Consider the following 22,315-nt stretch of genomic DNA (forward strand, 5'->3'; position numbering starts at 1 on the left):
GGGAGTTCAGAGGGTCTCTGGCTTTGCACAAAGGTGGGGCTGGGGGCTGGGAAAGGCAGCAATGGGGGTCCAAGGTGTTCCAAGGCGTTCCAGGATCAGGCACACGGGAAATCTAGAGGCTGGGAGCAGGGAAAAGGGGAGCAGAGGGCCCTGATGTCCGGAAATGGGGGATTCAGGGGGGTCCCTGTGCAGGATAAGGGGAGCAGGGGGGGTCCCGGTGCCGGCAATGGCGATTCAGGGTCCCGGTGCCGGGGTCCCACTTCCCCCTCGCCCGCCAGGAGCGCCCCCAGCCCCAGCGCTGGAGCCACCGCGCTGCTCCTCCTCACTCCCAGTATGATCCCAGTATGATCCCAGTAGGATCAGTCACCCAGGAGCTGCTCCCAGTATGATCCCAGTACAGCCCAGTCACTCCTGGCATCCCCCCACCCCTCTCTGCGTTCCGACCTGTCCCGGCTCCATCCCCGCCCCTCCCGCGGCTGCGGGGAGGAGGAGGAGGAGGGAGGAAGAGGCGGAGCGGCAGCGGGAGCAGCAGGAGGAGCGGGGAGGATGAACCGCGGGGCTCCGGCTCTGCCTGAACTCGCAGCACCCCGGGAGCGTCGCCCCCATCCCGCAGGTGCCCGGGCAGGGGGAGCTGGCCCCAAATATCCCGGGGCTCCCTGGGTTTGGGGTTTTTGGGGGGATGTTTGGAGCTGGCGGGGCTCCAAGGCCGAGCCGCAGCTGCCCTCGGGGGGACATCGGGGGTCCCCGGGAGGTGTTTTTGGGGGGTCCCGGTGCGGGTGGCGGCAGAGCCCCGGCGGGGCCGGGGGGATGCGGGTCCCCCCGCGGTGCGGGTTGGGCTTCCCGGCCGGGCCCTCCGAGCTCTGCCGGGGCCGCGTGGGGACCCCGGATTTGGGGAGCCCCGGGAGAGCCGCGGCTTCCCTGGGCGGGAGCGCAGAGAGAGGAGAGCCCCAGGAGCCCCAGCGGGGACCCCGAGAGGGGGGACCCCTGGCAGTGCCGGCACCCGGCAATGGGGGTGCTGGGGCTGGAGGGGCGGCATGGCCGGGAAAGGGGTTCGGGGGTACCGGGGCCGCCAGGGGCTGCTCCCAGCAGGTGCCCAGTTCCTACCCCTGTGTGCTTCCAGTTTCCTGGGCACTCCCAGGATGAGCCCAGTCAGTCCCAGTATCACCCTGGTCACTTCCCCTCACTCCCTGCAGGATCCCTGTTTCTCCCAGTATGAGCCCAGTCATTCTCAGTCATTCCCCATTATGATGCCATTTGCCCCCAGCAAGTCCCAGTTGCTCCCACTTTTCTCCGGTGTTTTCCCACTTCTCCCAGTTGCTCCTAGTATAGTCCCAGTCACTCCCAGTATGATCCCAGTATGAGTCCAGTATGATCCCAGTCTGCCCCAGCAGGGCCCCAGTCACTCACACTTGCCCCCAGCATGGTCCCAGTTGCCCCCAGCACATTCCCAGTGGCTCCCAGTGTGGTCCCAGTCACCACCTGCATGTTCTTAGGTACTCCCAGTACATCCCAGTTGCCTGGAACATTCCCAGAGTCTTTGCCAGGCACTCCCAGTTACCTCAGCATGGTTCAGCTGCCCCCAGTTTTATCCCAGTCACTGCCAGTACATCCCAGTTGTCACCTGCATGACTCCTGTCATTCCCAGTTGCTCCCAGTTGCTCTCAGTGTGTGTGCATTTGGCTCCCAGCATGGGCCTGGCAGCTCCCAGTAACCCCCAGTCAGGGTCCCTTGGCACCCACTGTAATCCCAGTATGATCCCAGTCACTCCCAGTATTATGCCAGTGCCCCCCAGTGTGATCCCAGTTGCTCCCTGTCAATGCCAACATGACCCCAGTAACCACCAGTATGATCCCTATGACTCCCAGTCTCTCCCAGTATATCCCAGTCACTCCCAGCATGCTCCCAGTCCCTCCCACTTCCTCCCAGTTACTTTCAGCATGATTCCAGTTGTTCACAGCCACTCCCAGTCAATCCCAGTATGATTCCAGTCACCCTCCATGGACCTGGCTCCTCCCAGTCTCACCCAGCATGGACCCGGCTGCTCCCACTGTGATCCCAGTATGATCCCAGTTGCTGCCAGAATAGTTGCAGTTGTTCCCAGTTCCTCCCAGTATGATCCCAGGTGTCCCTAGAATAGTCCCAGTCCCACTCAGCATGGTCCCACTCACTCTCAGCTGTCCCCAGCATGGTCCCAGCTGTTCCCAGTGTGGTTCCAGTCCCCCCAGTATGGTCACAGACACTCCCAGTATATTCCAGTTGGCCCAGTAAGGTTCTGGTGACCTCAGAATGATCCCAGTCTTTCCCAGTTACTCCCAGTTGCCTCCAGCATGATCCCAGTTTCTGGCAGTTGCCCAAAGTGTGGTCCCAGTCGCTCCCAGTATGAACCCAGTTTCCCCATTTGTGGTCTCAGTCCCCTCAGTACGGTTCCAGTACCTTCCAGTTGGTCCCAGTTGCTTCCAATGTGTCCAGATTTTCCTCCCAACATGGGCCCAGTAGCTCCCAGTGACCCGCAGCCAGGATCCATTCACACCTGCTGGAATCCCAGTGGCTCCCAGGATGGTCCCAGCTGCACCCAGTCCCCCCCAGTATGGTTCCAGTCACTCCCAGTATGATCCCAGTATGAGTCCAGTATGATCCCAGTCTGCCCCAGCAGGGCCCCAGTCACTCACACTTGCCCCCAGCATGGTCCCAGTTGCCCCCAGCACATTCCCAGTGGCTCCCAGTGTGGTCCGAGTCACCACCTGTGTGTTCTTAGGTACTCCCAGTACATCCCAGTTGCCTGGAACATTCCCAGAGTCTTTGCCAGGCACTCCCAGTTACCTCAGCATGGTTCAGCTGCCCCCAGTTTTATCCCAGTCACTGCCAGTACATCCCAGTTGTCACCTGCATGACTCCTGTCATTCCCAGTTTCTCCCAGTTGCTCTCAGTGTGTGTGCATTTGGCTCCCAGCATGGGCCTGGCAGCTCCCAGTAACCCCCAGTCAGTAATCTGTAATCTGTAATCCCAGTATGATCCCAGTCACTCCCAGTATTATGCCAGTGCCCCCCAGTGTGATCCCAGTTGCTCCCTGTCAATGCCAACATGACCCCAGTAACCACCAGTATGATCCCTATGACTCCCAGTCTCTCCCAGTATATCCCAGTCACTCCCAGCATGCTCCCAGTCCCTCCCACTTCCTCCCAGTTACTTTCAGCATGATTCCAGTTGTTCACAGCCACTCCCAGTCAATCCCAGTATGATTCCAGTCACCCTCCATGGACCTGGCTCCTCCCAGTCTCACCCAGCATGGACCCGGCTGCTCCCACTGTGATCCCAGTATGATCCCAGTTGCTGCCAGAATAGTTGCAGTTGTTCCCAGTTCCTCCCAGTATGATCCCAGGTGTCCCTAGAATAGTCCCAGTCCCACTCAGCATGGTCCCACTCACTCTCAGCTGTCCCCAGCATGGTCCCAGCTGTTCCCAGTGTGGTTCCAGTCCCCCCAGTATGGTCACAGACACTCCCAGTATATTCCAGTTGGCCCAGTAAGGTTCTGGTGACCTCAGAATGATCCCAGTCTTTCCCAGTTACTCCCAGTTGCCTCCAGCATGATCCCAGTTTCTGGCAGTTGCCCAAAGTGTGGTCCCAGTCGCTCCCAGTATGAACCCAGTTTCCCCATTTGTGGTCTCAGTCCCCTCAGCACGGTTCCAGTACCTTCCAGTTGGTCCCAGTTGCTTCCAATGTGTCCAGATTTTCCTCCCAACATGGGCCCAGTAGCTCCCAGTGACCCGCAGCCAGGATCCATTCACACCTGCTGGAATCCCAGTGGCTCCCAGGATGATCCCAGCTGCACCCAGTCCCCCCCAGTATGGTTCCAGTCACTCCCAGTATGATTCCAGCCCTGCCCAGAATGACTCCCTGTCACTCCCAGGGTGGGCCCAGTTGCTCCCAGTCACCTCCAGCATGGTTCCAGTCCCAGCCAGCACACTTCCAGTCATTCCCAGTATGATGCCAGCCAGTTCCAGTAGGATCCCAGTATGAATCCAGCACGGGCACAGCTGCTCCCATTATCATCCACTGTGGTTCCAGTTGTTCCCATTTACCCCCACTGTGGTTTCAGTCTCTCCCAGTTGCTCCTACCATGTTCCCAGTCACTCCAGTTGTCCTCAATTGCTTCCAGCCTGATCCCAGTTGCTCCAAGTAAGATCCAGTAGGATCCCAGTTGCCCCCAGCATGCTTTCAGTTGCTTCCTGTTCTCCCCAGTGTGATCCCAGTTGCCCCCAGTTGTCCCTTGTATCAACCCCATCACTCCCCATATGATCCCAGTTGCTCCCAGCATGGTCCCAGTCATGCCCAGTTGTCCCCGGTGTAGACCCACTCACTTCCACTCACTTTCAGTTCTCCCCAGCATGGTCCCCGTTGTTCCCAGTGTGTTCCCAGTCACCCCAGTAAGGTTACAGACATCCCCAGTAAATCCCAGTTGCCTTCAGCATCTCTGTGGTCATTCCCAGACACTCCCAGTGATCCCAGTAAGGTGCTTGTTATCCCAGTATGATCTCAGTCATGCCCAGTATGTCCCAGTTGTCTCCAGCCTGCATCCAGTCATTCCCAATTCCTCCAATTTGCTTGCAGCATGATCCCAATTTTTCTCAGTTGCTCCCAGTAGCCCAAAGTGGGATCCCAGTTGCTCCCTTTCATCACCAGTATGAGCCCAGTAACCTCCAGTATGATCCTTGTCACATGCCAGCACTCCCAGTATGGTCCCAGTATAATCCCAGTAACTTCCAATCACTCGCAGTATGGTCCCAGTTGCCTCCAGCTACATCAACCCAGTCAATCCCAGTATGATGCCATTTGCTCCCAGAGTGCTCCAAGTTGCTCCCAGTCACCCCCAGTACAGGGATGCTGTGCATGGTGTGTTCCCAGTCACTCTCAGACACTCCCAGTATTAGTCCAAGCCCTCCCAGTATGATCCAGAGATGACGCCAGTGTGCTCCCAGTCAGTGCCAATATGAACCAGTTGTGTTCCACACGGTTCCAGTTGCCCCTTTCACCCTCACTGTCCCTCCCAGTCTCTCACAGTGTCTCCCAGTTCCTTCCAGCATATTCCCACTCACTCCCAGTTCCTTCCAGCGCGATCCCATTTGCTCACAACTGCTCCCAGTCAGCCTCAGTGTCGTGGCACTCACTGCCAGTATGATCCCAGTCACCTCCAGCATGATCCCAGTATAAGCCCAGTCGTTTCCAGTCATCCCCAGCAGGCACCCAGTGACTCCCAGTTCCTCCCAGTTGCTCCTAGCATGATCCCAGTTGCTCACAGCTGCTCCCGGTCACGCTCATCAGGCTCCCAGTCACTCCCAGTATATCCCATTTGCCCCCAGCATGGTCTCAGTTGGCCCCCGTAGGCTCCTACTCTGTGTCAGTATGATCCCAGTACGATCCTAGTCTCCCTCGGGGTGACTGCAGTCTGCCCTGGCATGGGCCCAGCTGCTCCCAGTATGATTCCAGTACAATCCCAGTACAAACCAGTCCTTCCCAGTGCTGCCACTCCTGGCATCCCCGAGCCCTCTGTGCGTTCCCCCCTCCTGATCTCCTGAGAGGAGCCCCAAGGGCCAGCAGTGCCCAGGCAGGGTCCCCAGGCAGCCCCAGTTTGGATGTGCAGCCCCCAGTTTCCCCAGTTTGCCTCTCCTTTGGCCCGGGCCAGGTTCCCCCCTGGAACAGCGGCTGGGACCAGCCGAGAGCCCCGCGCTGCCCGTCCCGACCTGTCCCGGCTCCATCCCCGCTCCTGCCGCGGGCTGCCGGGGCTGCGGGAACGGGAACCGAGGGTGTCGCTGCTGCTGGGGGAGGAGGAGGAGGGAGGGAAGGGCAGGGATGAAGGAGGAGCGGGAGGTGGGGATGGGGAGGAGGAGGAGGGGGGATGGAAGGGGAGGGATGGAAGAGGAGAAGGAGGTGGGGATAACGAAGAGGAGGAGGAGGGGGGATGGAAGAGGAGGGGCGTCAGGAAGAGGAAGAGGAGGTTGAAAGGCGGATCGAGCAGAGCAGAGAGAAACGCGCGGTCAGCCCTGCCTGAATTCGCAGCCCCCACCTGTGGGATCATCGCCCCCCATCCCGCAGGTGAGCGGGGAGGGGGAGCTCGGGCCAGATCTCCTGGGGGGTGCCTGGGTTGGGTTATTTGGGGAGATGTTTGGAGAAGGAAGAACTGCGAAGCTGAGCGGAAAAGGCCCCTTGGGGGGACTCCTTGGAGCCCCGGCAGCCCAGAGCAGGGAAGAGGGGGAGAAGGGAGCCCGGGGGCCCAAACAGCCCTGGCACCCCTGAATGGGGAGAGCCAAGAGGGGGGAGCTTTTGGGATTGCTGGGACTCCCGGCAGCCTGGGGAGGGCGGGCAGCGAGGAGAAGGGGGACCCCCAATGCAAGCGTGACCCCAGCAGCTGGGACAGGGGGGAGCCCCAAACAGCAAAGGGGAGGCAGCAGGGACGGGGAACTCCTGGGAGAATTTTTCAGGGCTGGATCTCGGTGTTTGGGATGTTTTTATGGAGCCCAGGAGGGCAGGGACTTCTAGAGATGGACTGGGGCAGTGGGAGCTTCCAACTCAACGTGCTCATCCCTTGTTTTCCCCAAACCAGGATTTCCCATTCCCAACCCCTGGGAGGCTGCGAGGAAGAGGAAGAGCCTCTCCTTGTCCTTCCTCCCCCAGGGCAGGAGCTGAGGATGGAGAGCAGGAAGGACAAATCCCCGCGGCAGAACCTGGTGGAAGAGGCCGTTTTGAGCGGCTCCAGGGCGCAGGAACCTGACGGGGAGGAAAAGCCCCAGAGATCCCGCACGAGGAGGGGCTGCAAACGCAGATCGCGGGGATCTGAGGGGGAAAGACCCACCCTGGGCCGGGGAGGCGGCCGAATGTGGAGCCAGAGCTCGGAGCTGGGGGTCCCTGAGCAGCTCCATGATGGGGAGAAGCCCCACAAGTGCTCGGAGTGTGGGAAGAGCTTCAGGAGGAGGCCCGAGCTGATCGTGCACCAGAGGATCCACACTGGGGAGAGGCCCTACGAGTGTTCCAAGTGTGGGAAGGGGTTTCAGACCAGCTCCCATCTCCTCCGGCACTATCGGGTTCACACGGAGGAGAGGCCCTTCTGCTGCCCTGACTGCGGGAAGGGATTCAGGGACAACTCCACCCTCATCCAGCATCGCCGTATCCACACCGGGGAGAGGCCCTACGAGTGTGGGGAATGTGGGAAGAGCTTCAGCCAGAGCTCCAGCCTGATCAAGCACCAGAGGACCCACACTGGGGAATGGCCCTACGAGTGTTCTGAGTGTGGGAAGAGGTTTCAGACCAGCTCCCATCTCCTCCTGCACTATTGGGTTCACACGGAGGAGAGGCCCTTCTGCTGCCCCGACTGTGGGAAGGGATTCAGGCACAACTCCCACCTCCTCAGGCACCGGCGCATCCACACTGGGGAGAGGCCCTACGAGTGTGGGGAGTGTGGGAAGAGATTCTCACAGAGCTCTCACTTGACCGAACACCAACGGAGGGACCGGTAAGGGAAGCCCTGCGAGTGCCCCGAGTGTGAGAAGAGCTAAACTCCATCCCCCACTGGAGGACCCACATTGGGCACAGCCTTGGTGACCCACATTCCCTGTCATCCATGTTGGGAACACACCTGGCTGCTTCTCCTTTTGTGCTGACCTTCATTTTTTTCACTTCTCAATTTCTCTGCACTCCAAAATCCAAGAGGGATTGATCTTTCACCTCAAAACCACTCACATCCCAATGAAAACAACTGAATTTTAAGCACAGAGGCTCAATCCCTCTTCAAATTGCTTGTTCCCACCTCAAAAAATACCAATCCCACACCAAACTCACTCGAATCCACAGCTGCCAGGCTGAGATGGGTTTGGGAGGTGATTGGGAGAAGTGGGATCCCAGTTTGGAGCGGTGAAATGGGGATTGTGTGGGGCTGGATGGCTGGGATGTATTTGATAGCAAATAAAACTTTCAGATTTACTGATTTTTTTGTCGTTCTTTCCCAGTCTGTGGCAGTTCTGTTTGCAGAGCGCCGCCTCACAGAGCGTCGCCTCACAGTTCCGCCCTTGGCCTGAGCCGCCCCTTTCCCCTCACGGTCCCGCCCTTTCCTCGTCCCTTTCCCCTCACGGTTCGGCCTTCGGGAGCGGGGCAGGAGGAGGAGGAGGAGGCAGAGGTGCAGCGGCAGCAGGGGCAGCCGGAGAAGAGCAGAGAAGGAATCGCGGTGCCCTGGCACTGCCTGAAGTCGCCGCAGCCCCTGGACCATCGGGTCCAACACCAGATGACAACAAAACTCTTTCACCACTCTGAAGAGATGAATAATGAACAAATCCAGAAAGTCTTTCCTGGGAGTGGTCGCCCGGGTCTGGGCACTGGGGATTGCTCTCCAGCACTGGGGATGGCTGCTGCAGATCACAAAATGCAGGATCTTGGTGCTCCTCAGTGTTTCCCAGATCCCAGTCCAGTGCAGGTTGGATGGTATTCAGGAAGAGGAAAGGAAAAAAAACAGTCCAGGAAAAAATTGGACTGCTTAGGTAACCTAACTAGGAAGCAAAGGCAAAAGCAGAAGCAAGCAAAGCAAGCCAGGTCTGGGCTGAACACGGCAAAGTTCCCGTGTTTGGACAGGCTCAGGGGCTGCCCCGGGGAGCGCGGGGCTGGGCGCGGGGGCAAGCGGGCAGTGGACACACGGACACGGGGACACACGGACACGGGACACACGGACACGGGGACACAGGGACACGGGCCACACGGACACAGGGACACACGGATACAGGGACACACAGACACGGGACACACGGATACGGGGACACACGGACACGGGGACACACGGACACGGGACACACGGACACGGGGACACGGACACGGGGACACACAGACACGGGGACACACGGATACGGGGACACATGGACACGGGACACACGGACATGGGCACACACGGACACGGAGCTGCCAGCTCTCCTGCCTCCCGCTGCAGCTGCCCGACTGCTTTGGCACAGGCCTTTGCTGCCACAAGCCCTGTCCCAGGCAGGAAGCGCCATCCGTGTCCTCCTGCCCGTGCGTTGCTGGCTGGATTGCTGAGGGCTCCCAGGTGCCTCTGGATAGAGCTCCTCTGGAGCTCCTGTGGGGCCGTTCCCAGCCGTTCCCAACCGTTTCCAGATGTTCTCAGATGTTCTCCAGATGTTCCCCGCCACACCGCCGTAAAGCAAACCGCGCCTGCCGCTTCGCGACACCCTCACCTCGCCACACCGCCGTAAAGCGAGCCGCGCGGCGTGACAACATGGCGCCGCGCCGTTTGCCTCGGTGTATCCCGGCATGCCCCGCGCCCGCCACAGCCGCCGCCATTCCCGGCAGACCCCGCGCCGCCCTCCGCAGCCGCCGCCGCCGCCGCTCCGGTGGGTGCCAGGATCGGGGAAAGGGGGAGCGGATCCCGCCGGGATCACCGGGATCAGCGCCGGGATCCGCCCCGAGCTCCGCTGCCGCCCGCAGGTCCCGCAGCGCGCCGCGCCCAGCTGAGGAAATGGTGAGGGAACGGCTCCTCCCCCCCCCCCCCCCCGCGGTTGGGAATGGAACCGGCCCGGAGCGAGCCCCGCCCCCCCCCCCCAGAGCTCCCAGTTCCTCCCAGTTCAAACCAGTAACGCCCCAGTATGGCCCCAGTTCATCCCAGTGAGCCCAAATCCCCTCCCAGTCCATCCCAGTAACGTTCCAGTAACTCCCAGTTCATCCCAGTAACCTCCCGGTTCCCTCCCAGTAACTCCCAGCTTGCTCAGTTCCCATTCCCAGTCCCTCCCAGTACGATCCCAGTCCCTCCCAGTTTGCCCACTTTGGCTTCCCAGTCTCTCCCAGTTTGCCTTCCCAGTCCCTCCCAGTTCATCCCAGTATGGCCCCAGTCCATCTCAGTAACTCCCAGTTCATCCCAGTCCATCCCAATCCCCTCCCAGTAACCCCAAACCCCAAACCAGTAATTCCCAGTTGATCCTAGTCCATCCCAATCCCCTCCCAGTAACGCTAAAACCCAAACCAGTAACTCCCAGTTCATCACAGTAACCCCAAACCCCATTCCCAGTTCATCCCAGTCCCTCCCAGTCCCACCCAGTTCATCCCAGTGCAAACCAGTAATGTCCCAGTCCATCCCAGTACCTCCCAATCCCCTCCCAGTAACCCCAAACCAGTAACCTCCCAGTCCATCCCAGTTCATCCCAGTACTAACCAGTTCCATCCCAGTCCCTCCCAGTATGATCCCAGTATGGTGTCAGCACAAAAGCAGCCCAGTCCCAGTCCCTCCCAGTATGATCCCAGTATGGTGTCAGGACAAAGCCAGCACAGTCCCAGTCCCTCCCAGTAGGGTCCCAGCAGAGCCCAATCCCTCCCAGTGCTGCCACTCCTGGCATCCCCGAGCCCTCTGTGCGTTCCCCCCTCCTGATCTCCTGAGAGGAGCCCCAAGGGCCGGCAGTGCCCAGGCAGGGTCCCCAGGCAGCCCCAGTTTGGATGTGCAGCCCCCAGTTTCCCCAGTTTGCCTCTCCTTTGGCCCGGGCCGGGTTCCCCCCTGGAACAGCGGCTGGGACCAGCCGAGAGCCCCGCGCTGCCCATCCCGACCTGTCCCGGCTCCATCCCCGCTCCTGCCGCGGGCTGCCGGGGCTGCGGAACGGGAACCGAGGGTGTCGCTGCTGCTGGGGGAGGAGGAGGAGGGAGGGAAGGGCAGGGATGAAGGAGGAGCGGGAGGTGGGCTTAGGGAGGAAGAGGAGGAGGGGGGGGGATGGAAGAGGAGGAGCGGCAGGAAGAGGAAGAGGAGGTTTAAAGGGGGATCGAGCAGAGCAGAGAGAAGCGCGCGGTCAGCCCTGCCTGAATTCGCAGCCCCACCTGTGGGATCATCGCCCCCCATCCCGCAGGTGAGCGGGGAGGGGGAGCTCGGGCCAGGTCTCCTGGGGGGTGCCTGGGTTGGGTTTTTTGGGGAGATGTTTGGAGAAGGAAGAACTGCGAAGCTGAGCGGAAAAGGCCCCTTGGGGGGACTCCTTGGAGCCCCGGCAGCCCAGAGCAGGGAAGGAGGGGAGAAGGGAGCCCGGGAGCCCAAACAGCCCCGGCACCCCTGAATGGGGAGAGCCAAGAGGGGGGAGCTTTTGGGATTGCTGGGACTCCCGGCAGCCTGGGGAGGGCGGGCTGCAAGGAGAAGGGGGACCCCCAATCCAAGCGTGACCCCAGCAGCTGGGACAGGGGGGAGCCCCGAACAGCAAAGGGGAGGGAGCAGGGACGGGGAACTCCTGGGAGGCTTTTTCAGGGCTGGATCTTGGTGTTTGGGAGGTTTTTATGGAGCCCAGGTGGCCAGGGACTTCTAGGGATGGACTGGGACAGAAGGAGCTTTAAACTCAACGTGCTCATCCCTTGTTTTCCCCAAACCAGGATTTCCCATTCCCAGCCCCTGGGAGGCTGCGAGGAAGAGGAAGAGCCTCTCCTTGTGCTTCCTCCCGCAGAGCAAGTTGAGGATGGAGAGCAGGGAGGACAAATCCCTGCGGCAGAACCTGGTGGAAGAGGCCGTTTTGAGCGGCTCCACAGCACAGGAACCCGACGGGGAGGAAAAGCCCCGGAGATCCCGCACGAGGAGGGGCTGCAAACGCAGATCGCGGGGATCTGAGGGGGAAAGACTCACCCTGGGCCAGGGAGGCGGCCGGAGATGGAGCCAGAGCTCGGAGCTGGGGGTCCCTGAGCAGCTCCATGATGGGGAGAAGCCCCACAAGTGCTCGGAGTGTGGGAAGAGCTTCACGTGGAGATCTGATCTGATTCTGCACCAGAGGACCCACACTGGGGAGAGGCCCTACGAGTGTGCGGACTGTGGGAAGAGCTTCAGCCGGAGCTCCAACCTGATCAGGCACCAGAGGATCCACACTGGGGAAAGGCCCTACAAGTGTTCCAAGTGTGGGAAGAGGTTTCAGACCAGCTCCGATCTCCTCAAGCACTATCGGGTTCACACAGAGGAGAGGCCCTTCCGCTGCCCCGACTGCGGGAAGGGATTCAGGCAGAACTCCCACCTCACCACGCACCGGCGCATCCACACTGGGGAGAGGCCCTACGAGTGTGGGAAGTGTGGGAAGAGCTTCACCTACAGCTACATCCTGATCAAGCACCGGAGGACCCACACTGGGGAGAGGCCCTACGAGTGTTCCAAGTGTGGGAAGAGATTTCAGACCAGCTCCTGTCTTCTCAAGCACTATCAGATTCACAGGGAGGAGAGGCCCTTCCGCTGCCCCGATTGCGGGAAAGGATTCAGGCAGAACTCCACCCTCATCCAGCATCGCCGTATCCACACTGGGGAGAGGCCCTACGAGTGTGGGGAGTGTGGGAAGAGCTTCAGCCAGAGCTCCAGCCTGATCAAGCACCAGAGGACCCACACTGGGGAGAGGCCCTACGAGTGTTCTGAGTGTGGGAAGAGGTTTAAGACCACCTCCCATCTCCTCAAGCACTATCCGGTTCATACAGAGGAGAGGCCCTTCCGCTGCTCCGACTGTGGGAAGGGATTCAGGCAGAACTCCCACCTCCTCAGGCACCAGCGCATCCACTCTGGGGAGAGGCCCTACGAGTGTCCCCGGTGTGGGAAGAGATTCTCACAGAGCTCTCACTTGACCCAACACCAAGGGAGGCACCGGTAAGGGAAGCCCTGCGAGTGCCCCGAGTGCGAGAAGAGCTAAACTCCATCCCCCACTGGAGGACCCACATTGGGCACAGCCCTGGTGACCCACATTCCCTGTGATCCATGTTGGGAACACACCTGGCTGCTTCTCCTTTCATGTTGACCTTAATTTTTTTCTCTTCTCAATCTCTCTGCACTCTAAAAGCCAAGAGGGATTGATCTTTCACCTCAAAACCACTCACATCCCACTGAAAACAACCGAATTTTAACACATAAAGGCTCAATCCCTCTTCAAATTGTTTGTTCCCACCTCAAAAAAAACCAACCCACACCAAACTCACTCGATTTCACAGCTGCCAGGTTGAGATGGGTTTGGGAGGAGACTGGGAGAAGTGGGATCCTGATTTGGAGAGGTGGGATGGGGATTGTGTGGGGCTGGGTGGCTGGGATGTATTTGATAGCAAATAAAACTTACAGACTTAGTGATTTCTTTGCTGTTCATCTCCAGTCCGTGGCAGTTCTGTTTTTCAGGGCACCACCTTCTCAGGTGATTGTGTTTGTGTCCTCCTTTCCCTCACACCTCTCTTTGCCTGCTCTGTTTCTCTCTCCGTGTCTCCCTTGACCCAGGGGACCTCCAAAGATCCTCCCCCAACTTAATTTCCTCAGGGACCACCAAAGATCCTTCCCTGATTTAATTGAATCCTCCTCTAATTTAATTGCCCCCTCTGCCCCCAATGACCCACCCCTGATTTTTTAATTATTTTATTTCCCAATTATTATTTTATTTCTTAGTTCAGGAGCTGAAGTTATGGAGGCCAGCAGTGAAATGTCTCTGTAGGATTTTGCTCCACTTGGCTTTCAGCCCCTTCTCAAGAGCTTTGCCTTCGAGGGCAAAGGGAATGTCTTTTCCTGGCTGGAAGCTGAAATTCCAGACCTCTGGAATGTGTGCAGGGCCATATAGACTGGGATCAACCAGAGATTGGGATCAAATATGCACTGAGATCCTGTGGTCTAGGATCAACTAAGGACTGGGATAAATTAGGGACTGGGGCCCTACAGACTGGAATGAACTGAACTGGGATCAAATATGGACAAGGATCAAATATGGACTGGGATCCTATGGACTGGTATCAACAAGGGACTCGGATAAAATAGGGACTGGGATCCTACAGACTGGGATCAAATTGGGACTGAGATCATATGGACTTGGATCAACAGGAGACCTGGATCAACTACAGACTGTGTTCAAATAGAGACTGGGATCAGATGTGGATTGGGATCCTATGGACTGGGATCAAATATGGACTGGGATAAAATAGGGACTGGGATCAAATATGTCCTGGGATCAAATAGGGACTGGGATCAAATACGGACTGGGATCAAATATGGACTGGGATCAAATAGGGACTGGGATCAAATACGGACTGGGATCAAATATGGACTGGGATCAAATATAGTCTGGGATAAAATAGGGACTGGGATCAAATACGGACTGGGATCAAATATGGACTGGGATCAAATATAGTCTGGGATAAAATAGGGACTGGGATCAAATAGGGACAGGGAACAATTAGAGATTGGGATCAAATATGGAACTGGGATCCTATGGACTGGGACAAACTGGACTGGGATTATATGGAATTGAGATCCTATGGAACAGCATAAACTTTCTAACATGACACATATAATATTCATTGTAACACTTGCGAAAAGCCAATTATAAATATGCATTTGTCACAATCTCTCCTCTTATTCTTTATAAATCATTTGGCTTGAGCAATATTTCTTATCCTCTTGCATTCTTTGGACTCTGTTAATAATCAAATAAAACATGGGATTAAACAAAGAAGAAATATCAAAACACTTGTAACACATAAAAGGAAGAATCCTAATTTCTTCCACCATCCCATTCTCAATACATTACCCCACCTGTTAGTTATTAACATTATTTTCCCTTTGGTTGTTTTTGGACTGATACCAGGGTCATAATTTTTCATAATTTTTTTCTGATATCCTTTGTTTATTTCAGGATGATGCCCTCATTGCCATCTATTTTCAACAATCTGTACACCCCATTCTTTAGCCAATAAATAGCGCAAAGCCAACCTATTTTAATACACTGCAGTTATAGTTGGGCCTTGCTGACTCAATATTAATTCCAGTGCCTGAGCAGCTTTGTTTGTTATCTCCTCTATAACTGCTTGGAGTCCTATAATGCGATGCAGTATATAATTTGGGTTTAATACAGAGCTAGATTGCTGTGCTGGTTTCACCTTTTTGTTTACTAATTGGCTTTTTACCGAATCTTTGACTATATGTCTAAGATCAAATGTAAAACAAATCCATCTCTCTCGGACCTTCAATTCCCCATCTATTACCACATTTTCTTAAGTTCCTTGTTATCCAATATTTTTCCCCATTTTGCCTGCAGGTACTCAGTTTGGGTGGGTCTGTGGCTGTTGACATGGGTGTGTGTAACAAAAAGGAACTTTGGTTCCTTTCCGTGTAATACTTTCTGTAGCATTTGGGACACGATCTTGCTGGTATCTCAGAAGGGAAAAGACAACAAATGAGAGACAGAAACAGGAATGACAGAGGTCTGGCATGGCTTATACCCCCACCTCCCCTGCCTGTGGAGTTGCTTCCCACAGCAGGTACGTGTGATCTTCTCGGTGGTGAGTACAGTGCTCAATCCAGGCTTGCCCTCTGTTTCCCTTGTCACTCCTTTTTACTCATTTTTTTAGGCAAGTCCTTTTCAACACTCCTTAACTGTGGTTTCCCACCGTTCCTCAGGTATCTCTCACTCAACAGGCACTAATAATCCACCCACAAAACAAAGTTATTACTTCAGTTTTTGAGTTCTTTCTGTATAGGGGATTGATTCAGTACTCAATACTTCTTGCAACGAGAACATAGATTTTGTGAACTACAATGCCAATTATTCCCATAATTTAAACATTCATTTATAGTCCAGCTGGCATGTCCAATATGAGGATGAATCACATAAAATATACAGTATAGTACTGATGGCAATTTCCCTTCTTCCCTGTACAAGCCACAGGCTGAGGCCAGGCTATAAGAACTCTTTGACTGAAACACTCCCAATCCTCCTGTTTGAAGGGGCAGTGTTCCTCTGCCAAGGAGGTGTCGGAGGCGTCTCAGGGTTTATTCAGGCCGGGCTTAGAACCAGTGATGCAAGCTTTGCCTTATTTCTCAGTGAGGTGTTATTCTTTGTACCTGCCTTGGATCATTTGGGTCTTCCCAAACCATTACCACCCAGTCCTGGTTGGAAGTCAATTTGGTATCACCCGGTTTAGATGTGATAGTCCATTCCTCAAGTTTCTTCACAAGTCCTTTGGTTTTGCTGGCATGAATTCACCCTCTTTCCGTGGTTTGGATTGCTGCTTTAGTGGTACCTGGAAAGGATTTCTTAATAGCACAGTGTTAAAAGAAAATCAATACTGCATTAACTTTTACAATCAGTTTTCTTTAAAACTTTCTGACTTTAACTAAACTCTTTTTCTACATCTGCCACTTCTTCTTGTATCCAGCTGTGTTAATAGCTGCAGAGACCAATTCTTCTTCCTGTGAGCTATAATTAGTTAAATAAAAAAGACCAGGCCAATTTTAACATGAGATGTATCACATCTCTTGCCTTTTACTTTTTGGGTAACATTTAACTGTTTTAGTCTTACTGACTTTTAGTCTTCAGAACAAAAGCCTTCTCTTCTTAACAACAGCAATCAGAAAGAAAAAAGAAATCTTGCTTAAGACAATAAACCACTTTGTGAGAGTCACAGTCTCTGCCTTGATCTTATCTCTACTGGTGGTCCTGTTCACAGCCTTGGGTTTAACTCTGTCCTTCCCCATTTCCCCCCCTCCTTGTTGTCACTCTGCCTAGCAGGAATGGGGGAGAACTTACAGATAGCTGTGGCTGAGGGGACCTTGGGGGTGTATTTCACTCTCCCCTTCGCTCTCTTTCTCTCTCTCTCTCCCTTTCTATCTCTTTCTTTTTCTCTCTTCACATTTCAACATCCACATTCCAATATCAGTCCACTTTCTAACATTAATCCTACATCCTGGAGAGGTGAGTCTGCCAATCACGTCTCCCCCCTTTTTCACCTTCCTTACAAAGTAAATTACTTTTGTTATGCGTGTTCAGCAGGAGTGTAGATCATAGCACCCTCCACCAAGGCTACCAGCCACTCACAGCTGACAGTGCAAAAATAAAGACTTATTTTGCTATCACAATTTTTCCATTCACAAGCTTGAAAAGGTTGCAGGAGCAAAGTAAACAACAACTTACTTCCAAAGTGACCCTGCCTGCACCAAAACAAATTTAAGGCAATGCTACTTAGAGCAATACAATCTGCAAAGAAGCCAAGGTTTGATTTGGGAAGGGCATCTGAGGACACAGAGCATGAGTTTTACAAATCTGTATTTTGAAGAGGGAATGGACAAAATATGAATAGAGTTGAGGGCAGGGGGAGGACAGCAAGTGAGGAATTTTTCTCTGCAATACTCTCTTTTTGACTGCCAGGAAACACTCTCTAAAGAGGCTCCTGTGGTACAAACAATAACTGGGTGGGAAGAGGCGCTCCTGAATTCAAGCCTTAATGTCATAATAGGAAACTGCCCCTGAGCACTGCAAACTCACCAGAGGCAAGCCACTGCTGCCACGCTGCAGGGCTGCCTGCAGCACAGAGGGAATCATGGCCAAGCCCTCCCTGCAGGCCTGGGTAATCCACACAGGGAGCCCAAAACTTCCTCACAGCTCTCTAACTCATTCAAGAAATAAACCTACAGCAAGCAGAGGTCCCCCCACCATCTTTTTAATGTGTATGTGTCACACACTCACAGTGATGCCGAAAGTAAAAAAATTAACAGCTTACATTAGAAGATACTGAAACCTTTTCTTCACCTCGCTTTGTAGGTTCCCTTTTCTATATGCAGCCACCTCCAAGTCTGGGGAAAAAAATGAGCCCTATTTTTCAGAAGTCTCATGCATGAACAACTCTAGCTGCTGTTCCAGCTACACTGCAAGTAGTTAGCACTTCCAGAAAAAATAACAAACAAACAAACAAAAAAAACTAAGAAAGCAAAACACATTTGGGTACATGAAAAAGGACTGGCTGGAAGAAAAAATGTTTCTCATTGACCTACCAAGCAGCTGGTGTTACCTTTAGTTTAACTTTACACACTGAGAACCACTTGAGTGAACAGCCTGCATCAACTCAAAATAAATTAATGGCAGGTTTTCCTATGTCACAGCTGTAAACTAGTTTCTCAGTCCTACAGTACAGTAAGTTATGTATTTCAAGATAAAAATCACAATGCAAATCGGAAGAAATTTCATACTGCATGAGGTGTGCACACAATTGATTTACCTCCAAAAGTCAGTTTATGACTTTTCTCTACCAGGATTGCAGTAGCTGCTATAGCTTGAACACACACTGGCCAGCCTTGATTTACTGGATCTAACATCTTTGATAAATAAGCCACGGGTCTCTTTACTCCTCCCCACTCCTGAAACAAAACCCTATGAGCTACCCCCTTTTCTTCATTTCCGTGCCGATGAAAGGGTTTTGCTAGTGAAGGTAAGCTTAAAGTTGATATTGGGGCTAGTTTTAACTTCAGTTTTCTTAGTTTTTCACCATCTTCTTTGTTCCATTTTATATCATCTCCTCTGTCAGTTTATTCATACAAAAATTTTACTGCCTGTGTGCATCCTTCAATCTACAATCTACAATATCCCAATAATCCGAGTATTTTTCTGATTTCCCCCTTTGAAGAGGGAGGGGGAAGGGATAGAATTCCTGTGATTCAGTCTGGGTTGAGCTTCTCACTACCCTTACTAATCAAATGTCTAAGATATTTTACTTTTGCTTCTACAAATTGCAGCTTTCCTTTTGATACCCTTAATCCTTTTTCCCCAAGAAAATTCAAAAGCTTTATAGTAGCCTCTCTCACTTCAGCTTCAGCTTCCCCAGAAAGTAAAAATATCATCCACATATTGGATAATTTGTATTCTAGGAGGAGTGCAAAGAGTTTGTAGTATTGTTTCTAAAGCTTGTCCAAATAAGTTTGGAGATTCAGTAAACCCCTGTGGTAGTTTTGTCCATTTTAATTGCTGTTTTCTCCCAGTTAGTGGATCCTCCCATTCAAAGGCCAAGATCTCTCAGCTCTCCGGGGCCAAAGGGCAAGCCCAAAAGGCATCTTTAAGGTTCACTATGCTCCTTCTATTACCACATTTTTAATGACAGGAACTGTGAAACTTTCTCCTTTTGTTCTTGTTACATTTATAGTATATTTGTTTACACTATAACCTTTTGGAATACTTAACAGACAGGTTCTTTCTGCCCCTGTGTCTACCACAAACTCCAATTTTTCCTCTTGGGGACCCCTTTTAAAGTTATCACAGGCTCCAGACGGAACTTGTCCCCTAAAGAATAGAGCCTCTGACACCCCTATTCTTCCTCGGTGCCCATCTCTTTACAAATTCTCAGATCTGTTACCCTCTTAGGACAGTCTATTTTATAATGTGCTTTGCCCTGACAAGTAAAAGCAGATGTTCCTGGAATGTTCCTGAAACTTTGATTGCATTGGGATTTTATTCTTTCTTGTTCCCCTGTCTCTACCACCATCATATCTAGGAGTAGTGCCTGTGGGGTTTTTATTGTTTTCTTGCAATTTTTTTCTCGCATGGTGACTGCCACAATCTTTGCTTTTAGTTTGGCTTTGGCCACAGACTTTCTGAGCCTCCTTTAATAAATCATCTAATAATTTGTCATGCAGATCTTCAATTTTTTCCATTATCTGGCCAAGCACAAAGTTAATCTTTAACAAAGCTTTTCTCACATCAGTCTCAGGATCCACTCTGGAACTCTGTCTCCTATTTCTCCCGAGTCTGTCCACTCAGCCGGAGCCTCCCCCCTCCCCTGCTGTGTCCCAAAAGTCCCTCAGCACTTTGCCCTCGAGATGCTGCTCCCCCTATTTCCCCAACAATCAAATTACAATGCTCATTTATATGTTTTCTCCCCTCCTCATAATTTTGACCCCACTCAAGAGGTGCAGGTGGCATTTTGCCCTCCCCGGGGGGGCCCTGTGGATTTTCTTTACTCCAGGCTTTTATGCCTGCAATTCTGATCATTTCCCTTTCTTCCAGAGAAAATAGTATCTGTATTATCGACTGCATTTCTTCCCATGTATAAATGTTTGAACCAAAAAATTGGCCTAATTGTTCAGCAGTGCTTGTGGGATCCTCCAAAATCCCTTTGATTGATTTCCCACTCATTTTTGTTTTTCTCTTTTTCCCTCTTGCTCCCCTCCCTTTTCTTTACCTGTTTTCTTATTTTTTACGCATTTTCTGTCCCGTTTTTCAAAATCTTATCTCCATGCCTCTGTTTCCCACTTTCTCTAATAACCTGAATACCACCTTCTTTCAACTACCCACGTAAAAAAATCCTTTTTCTCACAATACCATTTAATACAATACACCTCCCTCCAAGGAAATAAAGCTCAAAATAAACAATCTACATTACATATACTTCCATGCATCGATATTTACTCACCTTTATCTCTCCCTCTCACACATTCATACCCTCAAGTCTGTTCATTCATACTTCTCAACTTCACAATACTGTTACATATACTTTTGTTAGCCCACACTCACTTTTATTTTACACTCACTCTCACATCAGCACAATCCACCTCCCTCCAAGGAGATAAAGTAAAGCTCAAAATAAACAATCTACATTACATATAGTCCCATTCATCTACATTTACTCACTTTTATTTTTCACTCACTCTCACATACAACAACAAGAGAACTTTTCCTTGCAAACAGTCTACATTACATATCTACACCCTGAGTGCTCTTGGAATGTTAATCCCTCAACCCAGCAGGTTTGAATCCTGGATGTCTCTCATCCCAGCAGAATTTTAGGTGTTACTGGCCAGTCCCGGTGTTCTTGGATATCCCTCAGTCCGGCTGTGTTTTCCAGCCCCAGATCCCCTGGGGCATATCCTCAATCCGGCAACCCTGGGTGCTCTTGGGATGCAAATCCCTCAGCCCAGCAGGTTTGAATCCTGGATGCTCTTGGGCACTCTTATCCCTCAATCCGGCACTCCACGGGGTTCCTCTTCTTCCTAAGACCCAGTCCCAGTTTTTCTGGGAGGGATTCTCTCTTTTTTATCACTCCCTTGGTCTCTTTACTGGCCGTTTTTCACATGAAAAAGATGAAAAGCAGCATGAGAGACTACAGCAATCACTTGGCAAGTCTGGGATACCCAGCAGCTTCTGTCACACACATTCATTCCCCCCTTATCCGCCCCATCCCAACAAATACTCACCTATCCTTTGTCCTTGGGTCTTGGTTCTTCGTGTACACTGTAGTCTTGGGGCTAATTACCGCGGTTTTAGGGAACCCTTTCCCTTTTCTTTGTTTTATTGTCTCCTTTTGCCCATCGATCATAACCTGTGTCTGGTCACACACCAGGGGAACAGAGCGAGGCTGCCTAAATAGGGCAGGACCCGTCTTCCTCACCCTGACTCTCCAAGGCCCCGGCAGAGAGGTGTTAAAAACCATCCTTTGCTACCATAATTGTGAAAAACGCCAATCACATGGCTGTTAAATTTTTAATAATAATAACATGGTTATTAAAATAGTAATACAATTAGAGTAATAAAAATTTAGAGTTAGGACAATTACAAGACAATAAAAAGCAAAGAATTAAGGATGTCCAGATGCTCTGGGGCACTTAAGCCACAACAAGCATACCTTGTGAACAAAGGAATCACCCCTAAAACTACACTATTGCATATTCATATATCCTTCATGGTTATGCATACATTCTATTTAAAACAAGAAACTCTGTCTGTTATATGCCAACTATTTCCTTTAATCCCCATGGCGTCTTCGAGTCTGAGCAAGGCCTGAAGAAATTAGATTCTTCTGACAAGAAAACCATAAATTCCTCTTCTTTGGAAGATTTGGGTGTTCTGTGATGGTTATGTCAAAGCGAGTATGTCATTCCTTAAAAGAAAACCCAGATACATAATTTCTATTTTAACTACTAAAGCTTCAATTTAACTACACAACTACATTTACAGTACTATTAAAATGTTAATACAGCACTACTATTCAAACTAACATATGTGCATTTTTCACCTTGGGCGTCTGGTGGAGTATCCCCGGAAAGTGCCATCTCTGCAGGGAGACACGTGTTTTCAATTGTAAATTAGGTCTTTCTTTCTCTGTCATCTGTGGTTTCCTGTCTTTCCCGGCTGGGTCTTCAGGTCTTTTAAAACTTTAAGAATCTTTTTCTACTAGCACAACTGACTTCATGTAAATTTTACATAATCACGAATTATTCCACAATTTATATTACAATGGGGCTGCACTGATCCCCCTGCAGGTCCATGGGGCTGCAGAGATCCCCCTGCAGCTCCATGGGGATGCAGAGATCCCCCTGCAGCCCCTGGAGGAGCCAGGCTGGAGCTCGGGGATGCCTGAGAGGAGGCTGTGACCCGTAGGCTGAGGGGCCCCGCTGGAGCAGCCTGGCCTGGCAGGACCGAGCCCGTGGCACAGTGACCCACGCTGCAGCACTTGGAGGGGGCTGTGCCCCAGGGGATGGACTCGGCTCGGAGAAGTTCCTGGAGAAGTCTCGGCTGGGAGAGAGCGCAGGGTGCAGCAGGGAACGACTCCT

General features: G+C 52.6%; 1 protein-coding gene and 1 pseudogene across 1 annotated transcript in view; one reads left to right on the plus strand and one right to left on the minus strand.

Moving 5' to 3' along the window:
- Window positions 1–22,315, minus strand: part of LOC140681562 (uncharacterized) — a 422,013-nt gene that overhangs the window by 275,866 nt on the left and 123,832 nt on the right. Inside the window, 1 exon segment of the mRNA XM_072921494.1 lies at window positions 3,882–3,890. Coding sequence (XP_072777595.1) covers window positions 3,882–3,890 — 9 coding nt within the window.
- Window positions 6,669–22,315, plus strand: part of LOC140681565 (uncharacterized) — a 97,621-nt pseudogene continuing 81,974 nt past the window's right edge.

The sequence above is a fragment of the Taeniopygia guttata genome, chromosome 37, assembly GCF_048771995.1.
Source record: "Taeniopygia guttata chromosome 37, bTaeGut7.mat, whole genome shotgun sequence".
Classification (NCBI taxonomy): Eukaryota; Metazoa; Chordata; class Aves; order Passeriformes; family Estrildidae; genus Taeniopygia; species Taeniopygia guttata.